The sequence below is a fragment of the Sylvia atricapilla genome, chromosome 19, assembly GCF_009819655.1.
Source record: "Sylvia atricapilla isolate bSylAtr1 chromosome 19, bSylAtr1.pri, whole genome shotgun sequence".
Taxonomy (NCBI): Eukaryota; Metazoa; Chordata; class Aves; order Passeriformes; family Sylviidae; genus Sylvia; species Sylvia atricapilla.
Genome location: NC_089158.1, coordinates 7,234,422 through 7,258,267, shown reverse-complemented (window position 1 = coordinate 7,258,267; position 23,846 = coordinate 7,234,422). Strand labels below are relative to the sequence as shown.

General features: G+C 47.7%; 1 protein-coding gene across 1 annotated transcript in view; it reads left to right on the top strand.

The window, feature by feature from the left end:
* The window catches only part of DDX31 (DEAD-box helicase 31), a 43,313-nt gene extending 24,962 nt beyond the window's left edge, over nt 1–18,351 (top strand). The window contains exons 18-20 of the mRNA XM_066332800.1: nt 5,434–5,545; nt 10,628–10,808; nt 17,975–18,351. Of these exons, the coding sequence (XP_066188897.1) occupies nt 5,434–5,545; nt 10,628–10,808; nt 17,975–18,128 (447 nt within the window). The 3' untranslated portion in view covers nt 18,129–18,351. The remainder of the gene's footprint in view (nt 1–5,433; nt 5,546–10,627; nt 10,809–17,974) is intronic.
* The last annotated feature ends 5,495 nt before the right edge of the window (nt 18,352–23,846 follow it).

Here is a 23,846-nt window from a genome sequence, read left to right as displayed (position 1 = left end):
GATCTGAGCTCAGCTGAGATGCAGCTCTATTTAAAGCTCTCTCCCACCACTGGTTTTGGCTGAAATCAGCCTGTAATGCCTGTGTTTTAAATGCCTGGATTGTGCCTAGGATACCGCCTCGTAACAAAGTTCAGTTGTGCTTTGTCAGTGCAGAAATTATTTTAAATAGTTTCATGTATAAATACTTTTGTCTCAAATGTGCTTACAGGGGGGTAACTTCAGATTTCCTTTGAAGACTTTTTCCACAATTCCATTTATGCAGAAATTGTACTTTAAATTTGTTACTGACATGGGACAGAATATTGGCTGTTTCAGATGTGGGAGCAAATGTTATTTCATGGGAAGTAGGCAAGGGGAACATGTTTTGTTCCAGGAAATTACAATTTAAGTTTTGGAAAGTGACAGGAGAAAATGCCTTTTTAGCAACAAAAACCTAACCAAACCTGTTTGCTACCAAAACATCATGATATTTCTACCATGCTTCCAAATTGTCAGATGCTCTACACATATAAGCACAGAATTTTTTAAATAGATTTCTTTTGGCTTTCTTCCTTTCTTTCCAAAAGCTCTAAACCCAGCCCCTCTTTGAAAGGAGCAGTAGCTGGTTTGGGCAGTGCTGCTGGGCAAGGCCCTGCCATGCAAGAACTTGCACAGAAGGACTTGGATCCTTTTGCTTTCAAAGGTGGGATTAAATTCCTCTTTTCCATCTGACATCAAAGTGAGTGGGATTTTGCTGTTGACTTCACTGGAGCTGAGATCCATCCACTGTGATTGTGGGATGGTTTTAATCTCTTGCAGGAACTTAGAATTACAGAACAACCAGGTTTTGTTCTTTCAATCTGAAAGAATTGGGATTTAAGAATAGAGTTTCTCTTCATGGGAAAACCTCTGTATCATTTAATGGGGATGGAATTACCGCAGTTCTGTCAATATGAAACAGACTCCTTCAGGACTTACTTGAAAAATACATGAATGCAATCAAGGACTTGTTGTGTTTTGTTAGCTCCATGTTTTATTTTGCCATGGAGGCCCTGAGTGGAAGCTGCAGTGCCATTTTCCAAGTTTTCAGGAGGGTTAACCTCTATTAAATTCCCTAAACTTGGCACATGGACAGTACAATAAGCTGGGAGTGCAGTGGGACAGGGAGGGAGTGAGGAGGTGTCAGGAGGAGCTGAAGCTGATCCGACTGGGACGTTGCCATTGGAGGGAGGTTCAGCTCTGCTCTCAGCTCTCCATGCTCTGAGTCATGTATATATTATAGTCCTGCACACAGCAACCTCATTATGATGCTCTTCAGTTCTCATTGCCTCAACTCAAGTCCATTATAAGTACCACGTTGGAACATGTATTTTTTTGGGCTTCTGTGTGCAGCCAGGGAGCAAGCTGAAGTGCCTGTAAAATGTATATTTTATATTTAGGTATATGAAATATATATGTGGCTATGTCTGGGCGTGTGAATGTTCACCTGCCTACAAAGAGAATAAATTTGATCTTTCAACTTTTATGGAGGGGGGCAAGGGGGACTTGGTGAGTTCTAGAGAAGGTATGTGGAGGTTAGTAAAAAGTTGTTATTAAAACAAAATCCTTCATTTTGTTTTGAAGTATAATGGAAGCAGGAGATGTTACAGACAGGCTTTTTGGTGGGTTTTCCCCATCTTTCTTTTTTTTTCCTGTTTTAAGAACGAACTTTCCTACCTCAGTCTAGTCTTACTGTGTTCCGAATTTTTTTTTTATCATGTTCTCTTAATGAAATCAGAAGTTTCCAGTACTTATCCCAACCTCTCAAACCTAAAACCTGCCATCTTTATCACTGGAAGTTTCCTTCTTCTGACAGAAATCCATGTATCTTTTCCTTGTGGAGTTGGCATTTTTGAGAGTTCCCCTGATGTCTCAAACAACGTTAAATAACGTTGCACCCTGACTTTTTTTCTCTGACATTTCTTCTTTTGGCTTAAAAAATATTGTTATTGTCCATAGTCATTATCCCAGTGGTTTGGGATCTGCCAGAAGAGGCTTTTAAGGAACCACAAAGCAGAAAAAGTTCTCCTATCCCACTGTTTCTCTATGATGGCAGCAGTGCTGCTTATTTAACAGAGGGAACAAATTTAGATGGGGAACAGATCAAGCAAACCTCTAGGGTAGACTTTTATCTTTGGGGTCTTGGAAAAATGTGTAAGGTCTCAAATTAATTGTCCTACTCATCCAAACCAGGATTAAAGCTTGCCTGTGTGAGTAAAGCACATGGAATGGCTTCCATGCCCTTCCAGAAGCACTGATTTATTTGATCTGTCCAGATGCTCAGTCATGGGCAGGTTTTATTTTCACAGTTTGCCTCTGAGTCAGTTTTAAATTTAGATTTTTTTTTTTATTGTTGGGGTGGGGATTTTTTTCTTTTTTTTTTCTTTTTTTTTTTTTTTGGATTTTTAGATGAACCTCCCTGGAAGACAGGAATCAAACACGAGGTTTTTTTCGTGCCCATTAGGGTGCAATTTTAAAATGAGATCTGTCTCAAGGGTCTGAAGGGGATAAAAGACAAGGTGGAGATAGGAGGGGAGAAGCTGTTTTCCGAGGACATTATGTTTCCTGCCATTTGCTTTTTTTTTATTTATATCTCTTGCACTGACCTCACACTTTGAAAATTATGCACCTAGTTTTTTATCCCTCATTTTTGTGTTACTTTTTTTTTTTTTTTTTATTTTCCCCCAGCACCAGGAAGAAGAGATGCCGCATTTTGAAACCTAAAGGGGGGAATAAGAAAAGTCCTTTGTAATATATTGCCATATTATCACTAAATCCCCTGACAGTTGTGACACAGAAGCAAGTCACCTGTCACTTAAGCTTGAGGTCTCTTTAATTTTCTCCTGGAATTCGCACCAGGCTGTCTTTAATTTGAGGCCTTTATTGGAATTCTGAAACCTTTCTGCCTCCCCGGTGCTCAGATCTATTCTGAGTGCTGTTACAGAATGTATACAATAACCAACACAGGGATTCAGAGGGGGCTGAAGCACTGTTTATTTAACACTCTGGAGGGATTTTCGTGCTTATTCGGTCCTGGCTACCCAGCTTTCAATATCGCTTTGACAACCGTTATGCCCTTCTCATTAATTTTAAACAGTTAAAACACAGGAAAAAGAGAAAAAGTTTTCATTATTAAAGTGCTTTACTTTTTAATAACAGAGGATTCTGTCCGCCAGGGGAAAGGGCAAACCTCACTAATTTCACATTCATATTAAAAAGCGCTGGGAAGGTGACACTTGGTGCTGCCAGGAGGCTTAACAAAAGGAAAGTGCTGGGGGCCGGGAGGAGCAGGCGGGGCCAGAAAGTTTTGTGTTTCACGTCGGTGGAAACTTGGTGGTGACAACAAGGGGGTGGCCTCTTCAGCTCCTCTTAGGGGTCACTGAAGCTCTGCAGAGGCCCCTGGGCTGGGGACAGTCTCAGCTTCAGGGCACACCTGAAGTCTCTGAAAGGAGTGTCCAGAGAAGGGCAGCAAAGAGTAAATCCAGAGAGTAAATTATGTGAGGAGCAGCTGAGGGAACTGGGGTGGCTGAGCCTGGAGAAAAGGAGGTTCAGGGAAGACTCACTGACAGAAGGGTGCAGCCAGGTGGGGGTCAGGATCTGCTCCCAGGGAACAAGGACAGGAGGAGAGGACACAGCCTCAAGCTGTGCCAGGAAAGGCTCAGGTGGAACATTAGGAGGAGTTTCTTCACTGCAAGGGTTGTCAAGCATTGGAATGGGCTGCCCAGGAAGGTGGTGGACTCCCCATCCCTGGAGGTGATCAGGAAAAACTGGACGTGGCACTCAGTGCCATGGTTTGGTTGACAAACTGATGATCAGTCCAAGTTTGAACTCGATGATCTTGGAGGTCTTTTCTGACCTAAGTGATGCTGTGATTCTGTGAGATGGGTTGTGAGCCTTTCTTGAGGGGACTGGGAGACAGCAGAGACCAGACATCTGGGAGAGTTCACGTGTTAAAGTAGCCAGCCTGTCTTTGGAGATGCAGGTGGACAGTCAGTCCAGGCAGTGAGAGAGCAGGAGCTCCAGCCCCAAGTGTGTTTGCTTTATTGAGGAATTACCCAATGGCTGGAAGCTGTGAGATCCTGGGTTTCAGAGAGGCCACAGTGCAGGGCATTTAAACTACATTTGAGTTCTGTCTCTGGGCACATTAGCTGTTGGGTACAGAGTGGCACGTCTGGGACAGGAGAGCATTTTGTGTCAGGTGCTGGCAGCCCCCACAGTCCCTGGGGTTTGTTTGTGGTGTCAGTGGGATGTGGCTCCTCTAGACTGGCAGCAGTGCAGGGGAAAGGGGTTTGCAGCATTAGCATGCAGATCTGCCAGGGCAGAACAACAGGATTGCTGCCTTGGCACAGGCCTCCTGCAGAATCCCAGGAGCTGGATGTTTGTATTCAGTCAGCCCTGCTCGGATGAGGGGTCTGACCAGTATCAAGTTGCTGCCTTGGATCTGGCACTCTCACACTTGGATGCTGGTTCCTGTCTGAGTCACACTGGAGAACTGTGGCCCTTTTCTGGGAGAGGTGCACGTTCATGGATGCTTGGCTTTGCACTTGGCTGTCAGCTTTCCATCAAAAATTTCACTTGTTTTCTGGTCCACATTTCTTTTCTCTGCCTGGATCCCTTGGAGAGGGAGAGAGCCTCTCTTCTCCTCCCAGTAACAGCTTGCTCCCAGGAATGCTTGTTTTCCATTTCCTGAGCTGCATCCCACAGTCTGATCTCAGGAAAGCTGGAACACAAAATTGCCCCTTTGGCCTGAGGAAGTTTATTCTGTTGTGCCTTTGGTGCAAGGGGCTTGTCCTGCTCTAGAGGAGCCAAGTGATGGCAGTTCCAGTCAAAGATGTGTTGACAGTGAGGAAACTTCATGTAGAAATCCATGCTGGAATTCATGAGAAGTTCATTTGGTTGTCTTTGTTCACAGGTGCTGAATTTGGTCTCTTCTGTGGAGCTTGGGGCTCGTGGTGGATCTTGTGACCTCCTGCCATGGGTGTTTTGGGGAAGTGCACAGGGGAACTTTCACCATCACTCTGTTAGTGTAGGGTCTGGGGGCAGTTATTCCAAATAATTCCAGTGGAAACAAGCAGTGGGATCTGGCCTGTTGTACCTGGAAGAAGAAAAAAAAAAAAAAAAAAAAAAAAAAAGGAAGAGGAAAGAAAAGCAAGGGAAAAAGATAGATGATAGATGTTAGAAAACACAAAATTAAAACTGATTTGTTCTCCCCACCACACAGCGCTCACTGGCTGCTCTGACTTTAACATCTTTATCTGGATTTTTTTTTTTCCTCTAGTAATATTGAGAGGATTACCTTTGTTGGCCCCTGGGTAGTTGCTGTGTGATTTTACTGTTATTAAATCTATTGTAAACTGCTTCATTATTCCCGACTCAAATTCTCTCTTTCCTCTAATCCTTCCGCCTCCCTGGTAGAAATCCTGTGGCAAGAACCCTCAGGAAGTCCGGGAGAGGGCCACGGTGCTGCAGACAAAATTTGAAAATCTCGTCCACTCCAGCGAGGGGAATGTCCGGTGGGCAAAGAAAGGTCAGTGAGTTTCCTTCCATTTATCCCACGAGGGCTCAGAGGAGCTGCCAAGGTTTTCTTCTGGGGCACAGCATCAGGGAAAAGGCCTGGAAGAAACATTTTGGGGCCGTTGGGCTCTGAGGCAGGCCCAGAAGGCTTTGTGGTGATATTAAATGTTAATTTCTGGCGTTCCCATATTAGGTGCAAATGAGATTTAGTCTTGGCTTTCAGTGGGATTCACGTCTGAGGGCTTTGACCCAATCACAGCAGTGAGTGGGTTGTGTGGGTTATGCTGGGAAGGGGATGGGTGACTTCCTCCATCATATCCTCCTGCAATTCCCATTCACACCAGGGGTGAATTTGAAGCCTGAAAGGATGGAACCCTGACCAGGAAAGGGTCTTTGAGTGGAGCTGGTTGTGTGGGATGGGAGATAAAAAAGAGAGAGGGGCAACAACTCAAAAAGGCAGGATGAATAAAACCTGGGATGGACTTAAAAACTGTAGCTGTGTACAAGTCTGGGGTTTGATCTGCTTTTTTTTCCAGGCAGGATGCACAGCAGTTCTCACTGAGCACTGTAAGAGACTCTGCCCTTCTTCCTCTCAGTTTGGAAAATCGTGAGGAAGACAGATTTGAGAGAAAGATTAAAATCTTGCTGGGGATGTGGTAGGAAAAGAAACACCAAACTGTCTCCTGAGAGGAGCCAAAAAGGTGGTGCAGGGTGGGCACTGTGGGAAGTCAGGCCCCAGAGCTCCTGGGCAATTACTTGGAATTTGACTATGAGTTACTAAGACAAGTCCAAAAAATGCAAATCCTTTTTGAATCCTTTTGAGACTAATCCATTCTTGCTCACAGTATTTAGGACTGGAGCCTTTCCCCTTTTTTAGAGTTTCCTCTTCCCACATCTCCCTTCCTGATAGTTTTCTTTTTTACCTCATTGCTCCAAGTCAAGTCCTGCTCTCTAAGCTTGTGTAGAAGTTATTTCAGTTCTGCAGCATTTCCAGTTGAGGGGGGTGCTGATGAGATGAATTTTAGTGGTCTGCATCATTCCTGTTTACCAGTCTGTGTACCTGCAGAGGTGTGGGACAAGTGTGCCTCATGTGCTCACCTTCTGAAATCACCTTCCAAGGGGTCCCAAACCATATGGGGAGATTGTTTGTGGAGTTATACAATGTCTGGAGAAACTGGAGAAGGGGAGGCTGTTCTCAAGATAAAAGTTAAGTTTATCACAAAAATTGTTTGGAATCTTGAGAAGTGATTGTTCAGGATGTCAAAGGTGCTGGGTTTTTTCTGAGTGTTGTACTCCCTTCTTAGGTGATGACCCAGCAGAGAGACCAGAGTATCTCCTCTGACAACCCTCTTACCCAAATCATTCTGCATGCTTTTGATTATGTGTGGCTGTACTGAGGGGCAGAGTGCTTGAAATTCTGCTGTTTCACTCTTTGCTCTCCCCCTGGGCTGAAATCTCACCCCACCTCCAGCAGTTGCAGTGCTGAGTTCAATTCCTTGGAGTTTTCAAACACCTTCCTCCTGCAGTGGAAGTGTTGGACTTGCTACACAAGCAGCTTGCACCCATTTTCAGGTGTGTGGTATAGTTTTGTCGCTGCTCTTTTAAATCCACAGTCTCAAAGCATGTGACTAACATGATCATAATCCTTCATTCTGCATGGATGAGCTTCTTGCTGCTCCCTTGGGATTTCTTGTACCCCATGCAAACTTCCAATCTGAGATGCCTGTGACAGGAACAACCAGTGAGTAACTCTGGTCACACCTAAAAAAACTCTGTGGTTCTTTATCCAGTGTCACTGTGCACACACCTCCCCACACACACTTGTTGCTGACCTCAGTGTTAGTAACTTTTTTAGCCACATCAGGAAATGCTGAAATGTTGTGCATCCCATTTATCTTGTACAGGAGCACTCCACCTCTTTTTCCAACTCTGCTATCTACATATGCAAATTTTCCACTGCTGAGTGGCTTCCATAAGCCCCTCTTCCTCCCCTCTGAGCCAGGCATCATGAATAATTAACATGGCAGCTGGCTTTTGCTTTCATGGCAGACAATCAACTGGAAACTGTGCCAGAGATGCATTTGTTTCTCTCTCTTTTTCTGTTTTTCCCCATTTTCTGACCCAGTCAATGTTAATAAGCAGTGTTTGCACTGCAGCCTGCTTTCAAAAGGCGAGTGGCTCCCTGCCCGCTCTCCCCTTCTGGCTCTGGGTCCCGTGTTTTTCACACTCAAATCAAATGGTTCAGGGAAGGTGCTGCCCTTCAAACTTGATTGACTGATCAGCAGCAGGGTGGGTGGGAGGAGGGGTCTGGCTGGGCTACCTGAAGGATGAACCTTATCAAGAGTGGAGCACCTTTTGGGAAGTGGAAGGTGCTGATCCCAAGGCTTGGCATGGTGATAGGTGCTTTATTTCGGAGCTCTGGGGCCAGAAAGGGCTCAGGAGACTGATCCTGTGTGCCCCTGAGTTTCAGAGGGTAAGGAAGCAAACCCTGCTTTCCTCCTCCTCATTTTCCAGCACTTGAGCATTTTGCCTCCTCCTCTCTTTCCTCAGCACCCATGAGTGGAAAGGGACAGCAGAGTCTCAGGAGCCTGGGGCTGTGGCACGAGGCTCAAATCCGTGGTGGTTTTGGTGCATCCTTCCCTCCTGCTCTGGCAAAGTGCCTCCCAGTTTATCCAACCATGCTGAGGCCATGCCCTGGGGCCAGTGCTGGGAGCTGGCTGCCAGCTCAGATCCTAGGGAACAGGTTATGTCACCTGTCTCCTTTTCATATCTCATTACCCTCTCATCCCCTGTTTAAAATAACAACAAACCAGCCCATCTAACCTCCATCATACCTAGAACGTGCTGGTTTTTTTCTTTTCTTCACTTTTCCACACTTATATTTCCTGAACAAAAATGGGCATGCAGAGGTGCAAAGGACCAGTCTAAATCCTCTGTCTTACATGAGCACAAGTCCAAATCCCACTCCAAGCCAGTACATGTTACCTCAGACTTGTGTCAGTGTGGCAAAAACTCAACAGCTCAGGCAGTTTGTTCCTGTGGCATGAAGATAAGGAACCCTGTACATGAATTATGGCCTGACCAGCTCTGTTACCAGTCTTTGTGAGTTGTTTTCCTAAAGCTCTGTCTCTTTGATCACAAAATCATAAAAGAATTTCAAGTTTGAAAAAAAAAAAACCAAACCAATAAAGCTTTCAGTGTCTGGCCACTCTAATTGCACATAAAAGCCAGAAAACATGGCTCTGGCAACACTGAGAGGTCTAAAGACCTGCTAGTAAAGATTTTTAAAAGAATTTCATCCACAAAGGTCTTCATTTCAGTCTTGTGGGTGCTGTAATGAACATCTGAGCTCTGAGCTGCTCAGAGTTGAGGCAGTTTTCTGGGCTGGGATTGTGACCTGCAGGTCCAGCCAAGGCTCTCAGTTCAGCTCTGGGTTAGTGCCTTGCAGCTCTCCCTGGTTTTGTGTGCATTGACTCAAAGCTGGATCTGGCAGATGTCTGTCAGGACTTTGGGACGAGGGGAGCCTTTGACACTTTGATTCTCTATCTCTGACCTGGGGAGTTGGTACCAGCAGCTTTTCCTTGCTGCATGACTGTAGGAGGTGAGCTCAGCCTTCATAATAACAGGATCTTTAGTATCAGCCATTTCAAATGCTGTGAGGCAGACAGCTGTATTAGCTCCAGTGGGACTGAATTCAAAGTGGGAGCAAATTCCTATTGTTCCCTTTGAAGAGTTACACCTTCTCATAGGTGAATTTGACCAATAACTTCATGAAAAAAAAAAGCAGCAGAACAGAGTTTTTGAGAGCATTTGAGCTGGTTTATAAGCCCTCAGAAGGATGGCCTTCAGACGAGACACTGAGGCAGTATCTGGAATTTAGCATTCTCTTTTTTGGAAAAGCACAGGTCTCTGGGTGCTCAGCAGCCTCTAAAAGAGCAGCATTGTGAAATTGGGAAGAAGGTGCAAAAAACTCAATCTTTTCTTCTCATCGATTGGGAAAAGGAGTTCGCTTTGCTCAGTAAACAGAGCTTTGATGGATTCCCTGGGTCCTTCCAGGAGCTGATCTGCTAAAATGACATTTTTATTACTGTTCATAAACTCCAATCTCCGGCTGCTGCCAAGAGATTAGACATAAGCTGTGGGCAAACTTGCTGGTCCGGTGGCTCAACAGGCAAGGGCAGGAGAGGTGAGAGTGTAGAGCTCAGTGCTGCCGGGAGTGAGAGGGAGAGGAAGGTGCAGGAGGTGATTTGGAGTGAGGGCTGGGGGGACACAGGAGGTTTAGCGAACAGAGGAGCAGCAGGGGATTGAGGGGAGGCATTTTCTGAGCTGCAGAGTTTCCTTCCTGGAAGTCCCTCTATTCCCAGAGCAGGGGCCAGCCCGGGTGTAGTTAACGTTCCAGGGACGGGGAGGAGCAGAGGTAGTGCTCATATTAGTGGATGATTGTCTTTAGAGCAATGAGCCCTGAGGGAAGGGCATTACAGGAATATAAAGATGGGAAGGGAAATTTGCACACAGTTCTATTATTTTTCCCTTTTGAGAAGGTGAGCTCTGTTCTCAGTGTGCTGATGAGTCAGGAAATCCATCTGGCTCTCAGATATTTATAAGGGACTAGCTGGTAACTGGTGAAAAATGCATGGACTACTGGGACTCTAATATCAGAGGAGTCTTCCTGTGCCATCTCCATGCTTCTCTTTCTTTGTCCCTGCATCTCTGTTCCTACTCTCCTCTTATCTGCTGCCACTCAGTGTCAATGACTCTTGAGAGATGTGCTACAAACTCACCTTCTGTGCCCAAAGGGGCAGCTTTGCAGGAAGCTAACCCAGTGCCATTCAGTGGAGCTTTGTTTCAGTTCCTAACACCTCCCCAGCACCTACCTTCCCCTTTTGGGATTGTACCAGTACTGTGCAACCTTCACAGGTTTGCTAACGTGCCAACCTTTTCTGCCAGCTGGTGAGCAAAAGGTGTCCCAAAGGACCAGACCTTTCAGCTGGAACAGCTGAATCTTTATGTGTGTGTGTATATATATATGTGTGTATATATATATGTCAAAATGCAGCAACAAACAGAATTCACTGCTGTTTTTCCTTCCCCTCAGCACTGCAGTCTTTCCTCTGTGCCTATACCACCTATCCCAGGGACCTCAAGCACATCTTCCACATCAAATCTCTCCACCTGGGTCATGTGGCCAAGAGCTTTGGGCTGAGAGATGCCCCCCAGAACCTGACTGCTCTTCCAGCTGCAGGCTCCAAGAGGAAAACCAAACCAAGACCAAAAAGGTAGGTCAGTCTGATGTTCCTGAGCCGAGGAACATGGGGTGACACACTGTGCTGTGCTGTGCTTTGCTCCTCATGGTGGTTGGGCCTGCTCCAGAAATCGAGTGTAAATCAAAAGCAGATCTGTTGGTAGAAATGATCCTTCTGCAAATCTGGAGGTGTGAGTAGTTCTGGTAAAAGCATTTCTGCAAAACCCTGTGGGATCTCTCCTGGGAACAGTCTGCAGCAAGCCCAGAGCTGCAGCTCTGTCCCCTCTAGTGTGTGCTCAGGGCTGTTCTGGGCACTCCTCTTCTGTGTAAGGAGTTGGAATTCCCTGATGCTGCTGGAGGAGCCCTGAAGCCTCTTCTGTGCTTGCAAGGGAGCTGAAGGTTCTCAGTGTATCTGATCCTGGCTGCTCTGAGTTGGCTCCACAGGACAGATAATCCTCCCTTTTGGGATCACAGTGCTATGGACACACTCTTCCCTAGTGCAATGGCAGGATCCAAACCTCTGCCTTGCCAGTGAAATCATTGCAATAATTCAAAGAAGGAAAATCTTTTTTTCTTTATCAGCACCAATTGAGACTCTTTCCATGTAATTGTTGTACAAACTCCATTAGCCATGCACTAATTCACATAATTGTTCCAGGGCTGGGCACTTCTCTTGCACATGCACCTATCCTGTGAAAAGGAAAAAATGCAAGGGGAAGGGATTTTAAAATAAAAAGTTGGAGCTTGCATTGTCCTGCTTTCAGCAGCCACCAGGGACAGGCCACTGCTCTGCCTCCTGCTCCAGCTGACCCTCCTCAGCAGATGGGCAACAGGATGGGAATGCCCCTGTGAGCAGGGGATTTAAGGGAGCTTTATTTCGGGAAGAATAGCCTGATTAGCTGATAAAGAGCATGTAAGATGGTATGGGGTGGGCTTTGATGTCTTGCTGGCCCAGCAGGGTGTCAAGCTATGACTGACAGTAGCGTGTCACAGGATTACTTGGCCTATAACAATGCCTCTCTCTGTTCCTGTGATGTTGCTACTCTGTTAGAGCTACTTTTTCCCTTGTTACAAACCTCTTTTAGACGGGGGTTCCTCCTCCCCGAGTCTTCATCCCATTATAGCACAGACAAGCTCGAGATACAGTAGGTATTTACACGCAGGACGTGTGGGGTTGGGGGATGTGGAGGTGTTGGAACAAATGGTCTGAGAGTGATTTGAGAGCTCATTTGCACGTGGATCACAGAACTGCAGCTCAAGGAGAGTGGGCAGACTTTGCACAGCTCCGTCACGGCTCAACCTCCAGATTTCAAATCCGGGAGCATCTGCAAAGTGAAAACCCTGCAAAAAATAGCCAAAGTTGTGATGTGCAACAAATGTTCCTGCCTGTGAAACTTGGTTCTAATCAGCTTTCTCTGTGTGTGCTAAAAAAAATAAATAAATAGAGAGAGAGGGTTTATTAGTATTTATAGGATAGTTTAGAGAAAGTGAATATCGATTCAAATTCAGTCTGCACTTGCATAAATCCAAGATAATGCTATTAACTTAGAGAATTGCTTTGGATTTCACACTGACAAAGCAGAAAGCAAAACTTCGCCTGCCATTTAGAAGACAAATGGTTTCTAATTGTAAAATGCAAGGCTTGAAATTATAACAGCACAGTCACAGAGCAATCTTTTTAATTATATTTCTCACATGATGCTGTGAGTGTTGGTTGTCGTATTACACATTGTCTCCCAACATCTGATACTGGTTTTTAATCAGGCTGCTCACTAAAGCCTCATCTCTCAGCACCTGCCTAGAGAATAAAGAGGAGGCACTCCAGGTTGAAAGTGGGGTAAAAGCAATCATTAAATGTTTCCTTAAGAGGACAAAGAAAACTTTTCATTTCTTTTGAAGTCTCCTTTTGTGCTTCATGCCTCCTTGGAGAGCCTGCTGGGGGAAGGTGAGACAGTGAGAGGGAGCAGCCAGGTGTGTGATGTTTCACTGCTGAAACGTGGGAGCAGACCTCTCCTCAATGCCCATGGAAACTTCCATGTGTTTTTTGAGAGGTCTTTGTCCAAACCAGCTGTCCCCTTAGCTGTAGTGGAGCTTGCAAAACCCCATCTGAAGACGGAAAAATAATTGCTGGCGATGTTTTTCGAAAGTTGCAATGCTGTGTTTAGGTGAGAGATGAGCACACAAACCAGATACTGCATATTGAATTACAGTACCTCAGCTCAGTCAGTGTCTGGGCTCATGCTTTGACTGCAGGGTAGAGGCAAGGAAGCTGATCCCACTTCCATTGAGGGATTAGCTGTCCTTGGTTCACTGTGGAGTCGCAGCACGCCGAGGAAGTGGCTGACAGGCCAGATAGACTTGTCTTTTGACTCCTTCACAATGCAAATGCCAAAGACCCACTGCCATTGCACCATGCATCCCTGTGCTGCTCAGGCTTTTGCATTCTGGAGCATTGGGCTTTCCTAGGAATCTGTGCAACTGAGGGTCTGCTTTCCCTTTGAAATTAGGAAGGCCAGTGTGTGCCTCCAGAAGCTTTCACTGCAGTGAGGAATTGTAGCTTAATTTGGCTTTTTTGTGAGTTCAAGCCATTACAAAGAAAGATGACTCTTTAGTTCAGCTGATTCTGTGGAACTTGCTGCTGCAGGAACCTCTGATGCAATAAATGCTCAGAAAGGTTGAATTTACTTATGAGTATCAAGAATTGCTACAGCGTATGCAAAAATTTATACAAAAACAAAGGTGAAAACTCCCTCATACTTCAGAGTTTAAGACCCACCCTCACATAAAATGGGATTAGGAGGAGGTGTCTGAGAGCTGCTCTGCATCATTAGCACAGTGCCATTGCTCTGGGGTGGAGATGGGCATGGCCTGAAGGCTTTTAATTCTTTCTTCAGCATGGTCAGGTAGAATCAGACAACTCATGGCAAACAGACCTTGTGCCCCTGTGTCCAACACATGGTCAGGGCAGCACTTGCAGCTTTTTAACTTCTCTCCCACCTCACATCTTTGGTTTCACTTTTGAACACCTTGGCATTGACAATTTTGAAAAGACTAATGCAGGGTTTGTGACTCAGAGCTGCTGCTGGGCCTCTACACAGCAATTGTCTCATCATTAGAAGCACTTTCCGTGCCAGTTTTTATGTGCACATTTAGAGCTTTCCTGATATAACCTAATTAGTCAAAATGCAACTTTGGAATTGTGCCCACTGGGGATTTCACTTGGTTTGGGCAGTCTGCTCTAGAAAGCCAAACTGGAGCTCAGGTAAGAGCATGTATCCATGGGCAAAGGGAGCCAAAAATGAGAGTAAGAGCCATGGCTGCTGTGAAAGGAAACATCACCATCACTCCTTATTAAGGCAGTTCAGGGACACAGGTGAGTCTTGGCTACCACATCATGATGTTGTAAGAGAAATCATCTTATGAAATTAAAGTTTTATAGTTGTAAAATCCATCTGATTGTTTCCTGCATACAGCAATGCCCTTTATGACTGTCCTGTTCCACTGTGGCTGCAGCACAGACCCTTTGCTCCATTTCTGATCAAGTGAACAGTGATTGCACACAGAGCTGGAAAACCTCTGTGCTGGGGGCTGTGCACCAGAAACTATCATCCCTCTCTAACTGAAATATATTCTGTCCTCTAGTCTGGGAAAGGGCCTGACAGAAGCAAGAATCCTTGGAGGTTCCCAGCCTCCCAGTGCTGCTTTTGTCCTTTTTCTATTGGGTGAAGACCAAGGGATGGCAGTGAAAGTGAGCCTGGGGTTTCTGTGTGGCTGAAGTGCATTTGCCTTCAGCAGGGCAAGGTGGGCTTTGCTGTTCAGCACATGCCAGTGTGGAGACCACCCTGCCCTGAGTGTTGTGGAACAGGCTTGGTGCTCACTCTGCCTGGGTAATAATTTTCCTCGATCTTCTCAAGCATCTGCATCAGCTGGGAGCAGAGGACCTGGGCCATCTGTTGGCCTGTCGAGAGCAGTGTAGGATTGCTGATGGATTTCTTGCCCCCACTCTGCAAAAAAAACAGCAGCAAAACCAACCCAAACAGGGTTGTGTTGGCTGCAGATGGTTCATCCAATGCTATAAGTAGGAAAAGCAGGTGTTGCAGCAGCCTTGGCCCAGAGGTAACCCAGCTCTGCTGCTGGCACAGTGTCAAGGAGCTGTTGGAGATGCTGTCAGGCAGATTGATGGTGCAATCCACATTGAAATGTTTCCTGATAAATGGAACGGCCTCCTCCAAAGACACACCATGAGTTCTGGGACTGTGCGTCAGAACTTCCTCCTCCTCTGTCCTCAGCTGGAGCAGTTTGGGAGCCTTTGGTTGCTGCAGATGCAGGGATTTGGTTAAAGGTCACTACACCTGGGCACTGCATTGCAGCAGCATCTCACACAGCGAGACAAAGGAACAGGCAGTGATGCCAACCAGGTTGAGAGACTCCTCCAAGAACAAGCTCACTCACCACTGAGGTGAAAAGAGAAGCAGAGTCATCTTCTGAGCTAGCAAACGAGACCCAGGAGAAGGACATCAGTCTAAACCATTCAGATTTCCTCAGAATTGGAGGGTTGGGCAGCACCAGCATCCCTAAGATCACTGTGGCTCCTGAGTGGGGAAGGGGAGCAGCATGCTGGGAATAGCTCTGTAAGTGGTGTAGAAGGGAACTGAAGCAGAGGAAAGAAGGGTTTTATTCTTTTCTTCACTGGACACTTTTTCTTCCAGATGTTCCTCTCCTGCCTTTTCATCATTCAGTGATGTATTTAGAAAGATTTACAAGTTTTTTGTGTTTAAACAGTGAATAAAATCATTCCAGTTTTCCGGAGGAGAACAGATTTTTTTTTGTCTTGAAAACTTTGACCTGGTCTTTTCCAGCCTTTCAGGAGATAACAGTCATCCGGGGACAGTTCCTCCTTTTCCTTCTCTCTGCTGAGGGTCTTGGTACCAGCTTTTGTGAGGTTGCGGCTTAATTACAGATGTGCACAGGCAGCTCTAAACCTGAGTCTTTTATTCCTTCCTCTGTCTCAGTATACCTAGACATGAGATCACAGCAAGAGATGCTGATAATCCATGTGTTTTTCCAGTGATGGGAACATGGGTTCTGTCTGTGTTGCAAATGCATCTTTACATTTACAGCCTTTCTGTGAAGCTTTTTGCCACAGTATCACCACACAGCTCCCTTAAATTAACATCCCACCAGCCCTCAGCAACAGGGGAAAACAGGGAGCTGGGAGAATGAACATGGAGGCCAAAGACATTAAATACCTTGCCCAAGGATGCTCAGGGGGGTGAGTCTTTAGGTCTTGGCTCAGTTCTCCTGGGCTTTGTCTCATGGCACTGGTGGGGAAAGATGCCCTATGGTTATCTTGCTGCACTGGCAGAGCCCCAGAGACTGTCACCAGTTGGGAAGAGAGGGGAATTTACAGCTTTACAGCAGAAATCAGAGCTCCTGAGCTGGTGCAGTTTCCTGGTGTGCTGTCACTGCAGGCTGGTGCTGCTGCTGTTCCCTGTAGCTCTTCCATCTCATGGTTAAACGAGGCCTTGACAGCTGCTTTTCTTCTGGCCGTGATGAGCACAGGTTCCAGAGCACAACTCCATTGATTTTTGTGGCCCCGGGTTAGAGGGAGAAAACTCCCTTTTCCCTGCATCCCTGCTTTTCTGTGTGCAGCTGATCACCTCAGCAGGGAGTATTGATTTACTAATTGGGCAGCAATTTCACCTGATTGATAATAAAGTGTTGGACAACCTCCCTGCTGAGCTGCAGCTCAGCCCGGCAGCTACTGGTGGATTCCTTGTCCTGTTGCAGCAGAAGAGTTCCCTGTTGTTAAGTAAACTGGTCTGTTGCTTGGAAACCTAGGAATTACTGTAGGAAATGCTTGGAGACAACAATCAAGGTGTCAAACAGGAGCTTTACCCACTGGCTGAGCACAGGATACACCTGCACAGGCTGTGGGAAGGGAGCAAGCAAATACCCCAGGCAGCCAAGAGTTCCCTTTGCCTTCCCTGTGTGTTTGGCCCATTGAATGTGCTGATCCATTGCTGCAGCCAGAAATTCTTCCTTCTCTTCAGTGCCCAGTGGGTTTGGACACCTGAAGGGGCTTTTGCTGTAAGGTGTCACCTTTAGGACTGCTGAGTCCCTGTGTTGTCACCGGAGCTCACTGGTGTGGCTGTGGGGCTGCTGTTCAGAGGGACAGACAGGTTTCTGTTTTTCTGGACACACTTGAGATGAGTTACAGGTCCTTACTAGAACTTGCTCAGAGAGGAGCACCTGGAGGTGTTCAAGGCCAGGCTGGAAGGGGCTCAGGTTGGACCTGGGCTAGTGAAAGGAATGAGATGATGTTTAGGGTCCCTTCCAACCCAAACCAGTCTGTGACTCTGGTGGTGAGAACATGGGACATGCCAACAGCAGTAGCTGTGGACACCCTGTTGTGCCCAGGACCATGAGAACGAGGTAGAGAATGACTGGTCCTGCACTCAAGAGATTGTATTCTAAATAACTGAGGATGAGATTTGCCCAAGGTTATAGAGCAGGACATGGCAGAACTCGTGGTGGGAAAACGCTGAGTGGGTTTTTATATTTATAGCTGGCAGTTTAGGGAGATCCATGTTGGAGTTTGGTGGCCTGGCAAAATGCAGCTACCCTTGCAAAAGCCAGTCTCTGGAGAGGGAGGCTGTGAGGTGCATGTGATGGCTGCAGGACACTGCAAGAAAAGAAAACCTTTTGGATCTGTTGGGTTTAGACTCATGACACTAATTTTTTCCCCTGGTTTGTTTGAGAGAGGGTTGTGTTTTCAAGCTCTGGATTTAAGCTCTGTTTATAAAATGTTTCCATTGTTCAATGTCATCAGGCTGTTAGGCTGTTTATTATTATTATTATTACTATTATTATTATTATTTCCAAACTGCTGTGTCACCTCATTTATCAGCCTCCAGGCACACAAGCTTCCCTCCTTCTCTCCACCACCCCTGCAAGAGCATTTGTACAGAACAAAGGCTTGCTTTGAAAAACGCCGTGATATTTTGCCACCTTTGTGAAAACCTGTCACAACAATACCTAATTCTGCATGAGGCAGAATTTCAAATCAAGCTTCAAGGAAAGGGAGCTGCTCCTTCTCTAATGTGCAACTGTCAGTGGCATTGCAGGAACCCACCCAGCAGGAGAAAGGGGTTCTTAATTCTTTAATTCCTTAATTCCTCTGCTCTTCCCCCTGCCCAGGTCTGAGCTGCTCAAGAAGACCCAGGGCAAACACCGCCTTGCTGAGCTCCTGGTCTCTGAATATTCCAGTGGGATGGACACTGCTGGAGCCAAGGTCAAGAAGAAGAAGAAGAAAAAGCAGAGAAAAGCTGGCAATCAGCAGATTCCAACATAAGCCAGGCCCTTGCAGTCATTGGCTGTAAAAGCTGCTTGAGTGCCTCAGCCGGGGGTCAGGGTGACCTGCCAAATCAACTGAGGAGTGTTTCAATTTATCAGGCAAAGGTGGGAGGGACCCTGGGGATCTTGGCCTCCTCCCCTTCATTCCATAGGTGCAAGTGGAATGGAATTTAGGCGGGTCCTGTTGTACTGCTGCAATTAAATGTGGCCTCCTGAAGATGCACTGTCTTCCTAAGATGGATTTTTAGCAAGAAAAATTAAAAAAGGTTAAATATGATTTTCAGAGAAACGTGGTGTGTGTGCAACATGAATGTGAGACAAGTTGGGCAGGCAGGAGGTGCTTTTCTCTTTAAGGAACACTCCACAGTCCTTTCACTTGCTGTTTCCAGCCAGGTAAACAGGGCAGGGGAGATGTTCCAGGAGCACCATGGAGTGGGGAATCTGCCACTGTAAAGGGAGCACTTCTGCTCCTGTCTCAGGTAATGAAGCCACATTGCTGCCACCTCTTCTCCTGTGCTCTGTGCACTGGGCAAGGTCTGTCCCTGGTCACTGTTAGAATTGCCACCTGCACTGATGCCCATGGCAGGATTGTGGAGAACTCTTCAGTGTGACGACACACAGTCCCTTTGGGACAGAGCTCATGGGCACAGAACTTCTGTCAGAGCTCCTGAGCTCAGGAACAAACACTGTCACTGTGGGAAGGAGCCACAGTGGAATCCAGCAGTCTCCAAACTTCTCCTTGCCTACAGCGTGTTGTCATTGCTGATTATGTGACAGAGGGAGCAGGAGATGTCTCACCTCTCTGAACATGAAAGCCTTTGCAGGCTCTTGCAAACCTTGGCCAGTAGTGACCCAGCCTTTTGGGGTTCTCTGCCTTATCTGGGGCTGGTTTGAGCTCATGGATTTCACTTCTTGCTTTTTTGCCATCCATCTTGTTCCCATCGGAGAATTGGGACACTGGGAAAAGGGATGCAGTTGGTCCCCAGTGTGCTGAGACTTGTCCACCACGGTGTGTGAAATGAAGCCCAAAGTGCCCCCAAAGCCTGCAGATTCCCCAACTCCCCAGGTCCTACAGGTGAGCACCCACCTGACCCTCTCCATGTTCCTCCCTCTGCTTCTTCCAGCCCCTCCTAGAACACAAGGCACAGGTGAGCAGAGCACAACCCCGGCCAAAACACAGCTTTCTGCTCCCTGCACGTGTCTTCCTTGAGGAAAAGGATGAGGAAGAGCAGCCCACCCGTGACCTGAGCCAGGCATGTTTAATGCAGGAGCAGAAAGTGCTCAAATTGTGGCAATTTCAGACGTCAGAAGGAAGAACAGTACTGGAAAAGGAGTGTAAGCAGATGAAAATGATGCCTTATAAATGCAGAATTGAGGGCACCTACTTTGGGCTGTAGTGAGTCATACAAAGGATTGTAGGAGAGCAGAAATCAGCCCCAAAGTATTTAATTTCTGAAGTGAAGGTAACTTTTGAAACCAGAATTTTTATTTCCTCCCAGACAATTATCAAGCAGTCTGATTTCACTGGGATACTTTTTTAAAACACTTCTGAAAGATGATGAAAAGGCTCCAGTATCAAATTAACCATGATTTTGCAGAGAGAATGAAGTTAGAGACATTTATTAGATTAAAATAAAATAACAACAAAACCCACCTGATTTTGTTATGAGAACTATTTGGAAGAGCAATGAGGTTTAAGGCAAATGTCAAACAGAAAAGAAACCCCTGAGGATGAAAATGACTCAGAATGATGCAGAGAGTGCAAGTTTGGGAATGAAGGGAAAATACATGACCTTCTCCTGGCTGACTGTCACGTAGGAATTAATAAGGACTATTGGCAAATTCATAATAGTAGGAAAAAAGGCCAACAGCACAAGGGTGAGAGACATCAGGAGATCTCATTGCTGCCTCTATGAACTGGGCATGAAACAGTACAAATGGTTATGATGAAAAAAGTATTTTTTTAAAAAAAGATAAGATAGGGCTGGATTGCTTGAGTGATTAGGGAGAGAGGGGAGGAGCTTGTTAAATAAGGAAGTGTTAAAAGAAAAGCAGGTGCACCTGAAGTTAAGCCAAGTTTTTTCCTAATAAACTTGAAGGCTGATGAGTAAAATGTGTTTCAGTTGTGGCTGGGTGGGCAGGAGTCAAATTCTGTCTTTACTTACACTTGGGCAGCTCCAGATTGGCTCTGAGCTGGCTTCACCCTTGTGCACCACTCAGTTCAGGAAGAACCTGATAGATTTGGGGTTCATTTTACTCAAATCATCCTTTCATTCAGGCAGGGCAGGGTGTGGTGCTTGGAGCTGTGAGCTGCTGATGAGTTCCATCATTTCCACCACCTGCAGCGAGAGCAGGGTGTTGGGTGTGCAGAGTTGCCAAATCCTCTGAGCACCCAAACCCCAGAGGAACAGCTGGGGGTGACAGTGGATTCCCGTGGCATGGAGCAGGTGGATGTTGCCCTGAACTGCCCCTGAATTTGTCCCCTCTTGCTCTGAGGTAGGTGGTGTGTGCTGGAGGGGTCTTGGCTGGGTGGGAGGTGCCTGCACAGCTGGCAGGGGACGGGAGCTGGGTTTGGCAGTTTCAGTGAAACTGCAGCTTTGGGTTTGGCTTTGGCCACGTTACCTTGTCTGGATTGTGGTGGAGGGCGAGGGCCTCACTGCCCTGCAGCCCAAAGTCTGTGAGTTTGGTCTGGAAATAGTGGCACTGTTTAATTTTCTACAAAGCTGCTTGTGAGTCAGACCAGGGCTTAGCTGGGTTTGCCTTCCCTGCTCTCACACCTTGAGATTGCAGGAGATGCTCTTACGTTTTCTCAGCTCTCTTCTTGCTCCGTGTCCTTTACCTTTAGTAGGAGCTCACATCCTCCTCTCCTCTGCAACTGGAGCATCTTGAGTTCCCCCTGCAAGGCTTTGGATTAGGAAAAAACAGGGAGGTCACCTTGGGGCAAGGGTCACAGTTAAACACCAGAGGCTGGGTCAGACAGAGGACACTGGTCCCTGTCTGCTGAGAACACCAGAACTAAACAGGGTAGAAAGCAAGAGAACCTCCCATTCACAACACCTTGTTTTCTCCATAAACCTGGGGAGAGAGGAAAACCAACAGTGTTCTGGGCTTTCCATTCTGACATAGTTTTGTTTGGGGCTCGGATGAAGCCGTGGAATATCTTGGCCAGAAACAATTCTGCTGATTGCAGTGACTTTGTGTGTGCTGGCATGTCCAGCAGAGCAGCTCTTGCTGTGTCTGTTCCGAGGGTGCTGGTCCTGGTTAAAGCTGTGCCAAGAGGGGAGGAAGGTGGCCCTTGAGCTGGGTAAAAGCCTGGAAGGGACTTGAGAGCCAGGACTGTGTTTGGTCCTGGCAAACCCTCTGCACTCTGTGGATGCAGAGCTGACAGAACCCAACCAGCAGCAGCAGCTTGTCTGTTGGACTTTGTACCCTGGAGAAATCCATGGAGCAGAACTGGTGCAATACTCCAAAGGTTTCCCTGCTGGGACTGGTGCTTCTGAACTGGCAATATTTTTTTTTGTTTCATATAATTTAAACCCAGGACAGCCTGTCCTACCCCTGGGGCCCTGCCAGGATTGTACACCCCCAGCACCATCCCCTGGAAACATTTCCAGCCTGCTCAGGGGCTGCTGTAGGTGCAGGGCCGGTGCTGGTGGGTTCTGCTGTGGGACACCAGCTCCCAGCTGAGTCCCTGCACACAGCTGGAGGTGAGGTTGGTCCTTGAGCAGGTTTTGAGGCTGCTGAGATCCTCCCACACACGATGCTGTTCATGTGGCAAGTGCGGTGCTCTCTGCTTAGAGCCTGTGGTGTCTTCCCTAAACTGTTTTATCTTGAAGCTTGACTGTGCTGTGAGATCTCCCTGGCAGCAACAGCTGCATCCCTCATGTCCACTCCTGTTCTTTCCTTCCCACCACTCCCGGCACAGCCATTCCGCCTCCCCAGGGCAGAGCTTTCCGTGGGACTCTGTAATCTCGTAGCCCTGGCACTGGGTTGTGGTGCTGGCTCAGACACGCCGGTAAAGGGGAGTTTCCAGCTCCTTCCAGATGTGAAATGGCAAATTTAAATATTGCAATTACAAATGTGTAACGAAGCCTTGTACTTCATTAATGTAAGAGGAGGAATATGCTACGGCTACAAGGACAATTAAATATTAGAGAATGCCTTTGATTCACATTCCTGCTGTGTAAATGGGAGGAAGGTTGCTGTATGCTCCTTGCCTTTGCGCTCACAAAATGAAAAGCACACCCACTGCAAGTTGTCCTTTGATAGATTTTTAATATGATTTTAAAGAGTTTTGTTTGGCCTCATTCTTATTCAATGAGATTAATTTAAAGCACTTATCCCCTGGGTTTAAGTCAATCCATGTAGGATTTGGGACGGGGGTTGTTGCCCGGGGAGGGGGTTGTTTGCAGGCCTCTCTGAAAGACTCCTTTCCCACTTCATTAACCCCGAGCTGGGAGCGACCCCCCCCCCTTCCTCCTCCTCCTCCTCCTCCTCGCCCAGCCGAGGCCCGGGGATTTACCAAACTCTCCCATTCACATGCAAAGAGCCAGCCCCATCCACAAAGGCCGGGGGCTCTCTCCCCCAGGCGTGGCTGCGCATTTGGCCGAGCCGACAATCGCCCTCCCGGCGGGGCTCGGGGGTGCCGGCCCAAAGCTCCCGGGACGGAGCCGGCCCTGGGGCACCGGGCTGGGACCCGGCCCGAGGAGCCGGGGACGGCGATCCCCAGGGCCGGTGGGTGCCGGGGGGGCTCCGCAGACAGCCGGGGGGAGCGGCCGGGCCCGGGGGGACCCGCAGCCCATCTGTCGGCTCCCCGAGCCGGCGAGCGCTGCCCGGCTGTCCCGGGCACCAGCTGCCGGGCCCGCTGGCCGCGGCCAGATGAGCGACACTTTTAAAGGGTGGAAACAATCCATTTTCCAAAGCGATCATTTAAAGCACTTAGGCAATTATACACTTAAGATTAGCGTTATTAATTCGCCGGAGTCGCGGCTATCGCCGCGTCGGGCTGCCCCGGTTTCCCCCCGCGCTCTCGCCGGCGGCCCCGAGGCCGGTCCCTCATGCCGGCACTGGAGCCGGGCCCCGGGGGACACCGAGCCCCGGGGGACACCGAGCCCCGGGGGACACCGAGCCCCGGGGGACACCGAGCCCCGGGGACACCGAGCCCCGGGGGACACCGAGCCCCGGGGACACCGAGCCCCGGGGAGCCGGGGCTTCCGTGCGATGGGAGGTGGGAAATCTCCTCTTTGCTTTTCCCCTTCCCTCGGCGGCGGCCGTTCCGCCAGAGCAAACAAACGGGAGGGGAAGAAGGGGCCGGCGGAGGCGAGACCCGTTTGTTTGTAAAGAAGTTTTATTTCCACATTTAAAAAAGGGGGGAGCGGGAGCGGCCGCGGCGCCCCGAGCCCCCCCCGCGCCCCCCGCCCGGCCGGGCCGGCCCCGGGATACAGACTGACAAGAATCACTTACACAAATACGCCCTCAGGGTTCACAAATAAATAATTCATATACATTTTGCACCGTATTTACATTCCATCGCTTTTTTTTTTCCCTTTTTTGTTTTTTTTAAATTTTTTTTAGTTGGTTTTTATTTTTTTAGTTTTAAGTTACGGACGTCCCAAAGTCTCGCTGTGGCCATCGGCCCGGGCCACCCCACGGTCCTTCCCGGCGGCGGCACCGCTGTCCCGGGGTCGGGGAGCCGGAGAGAAAGCGGGGAGGGGTG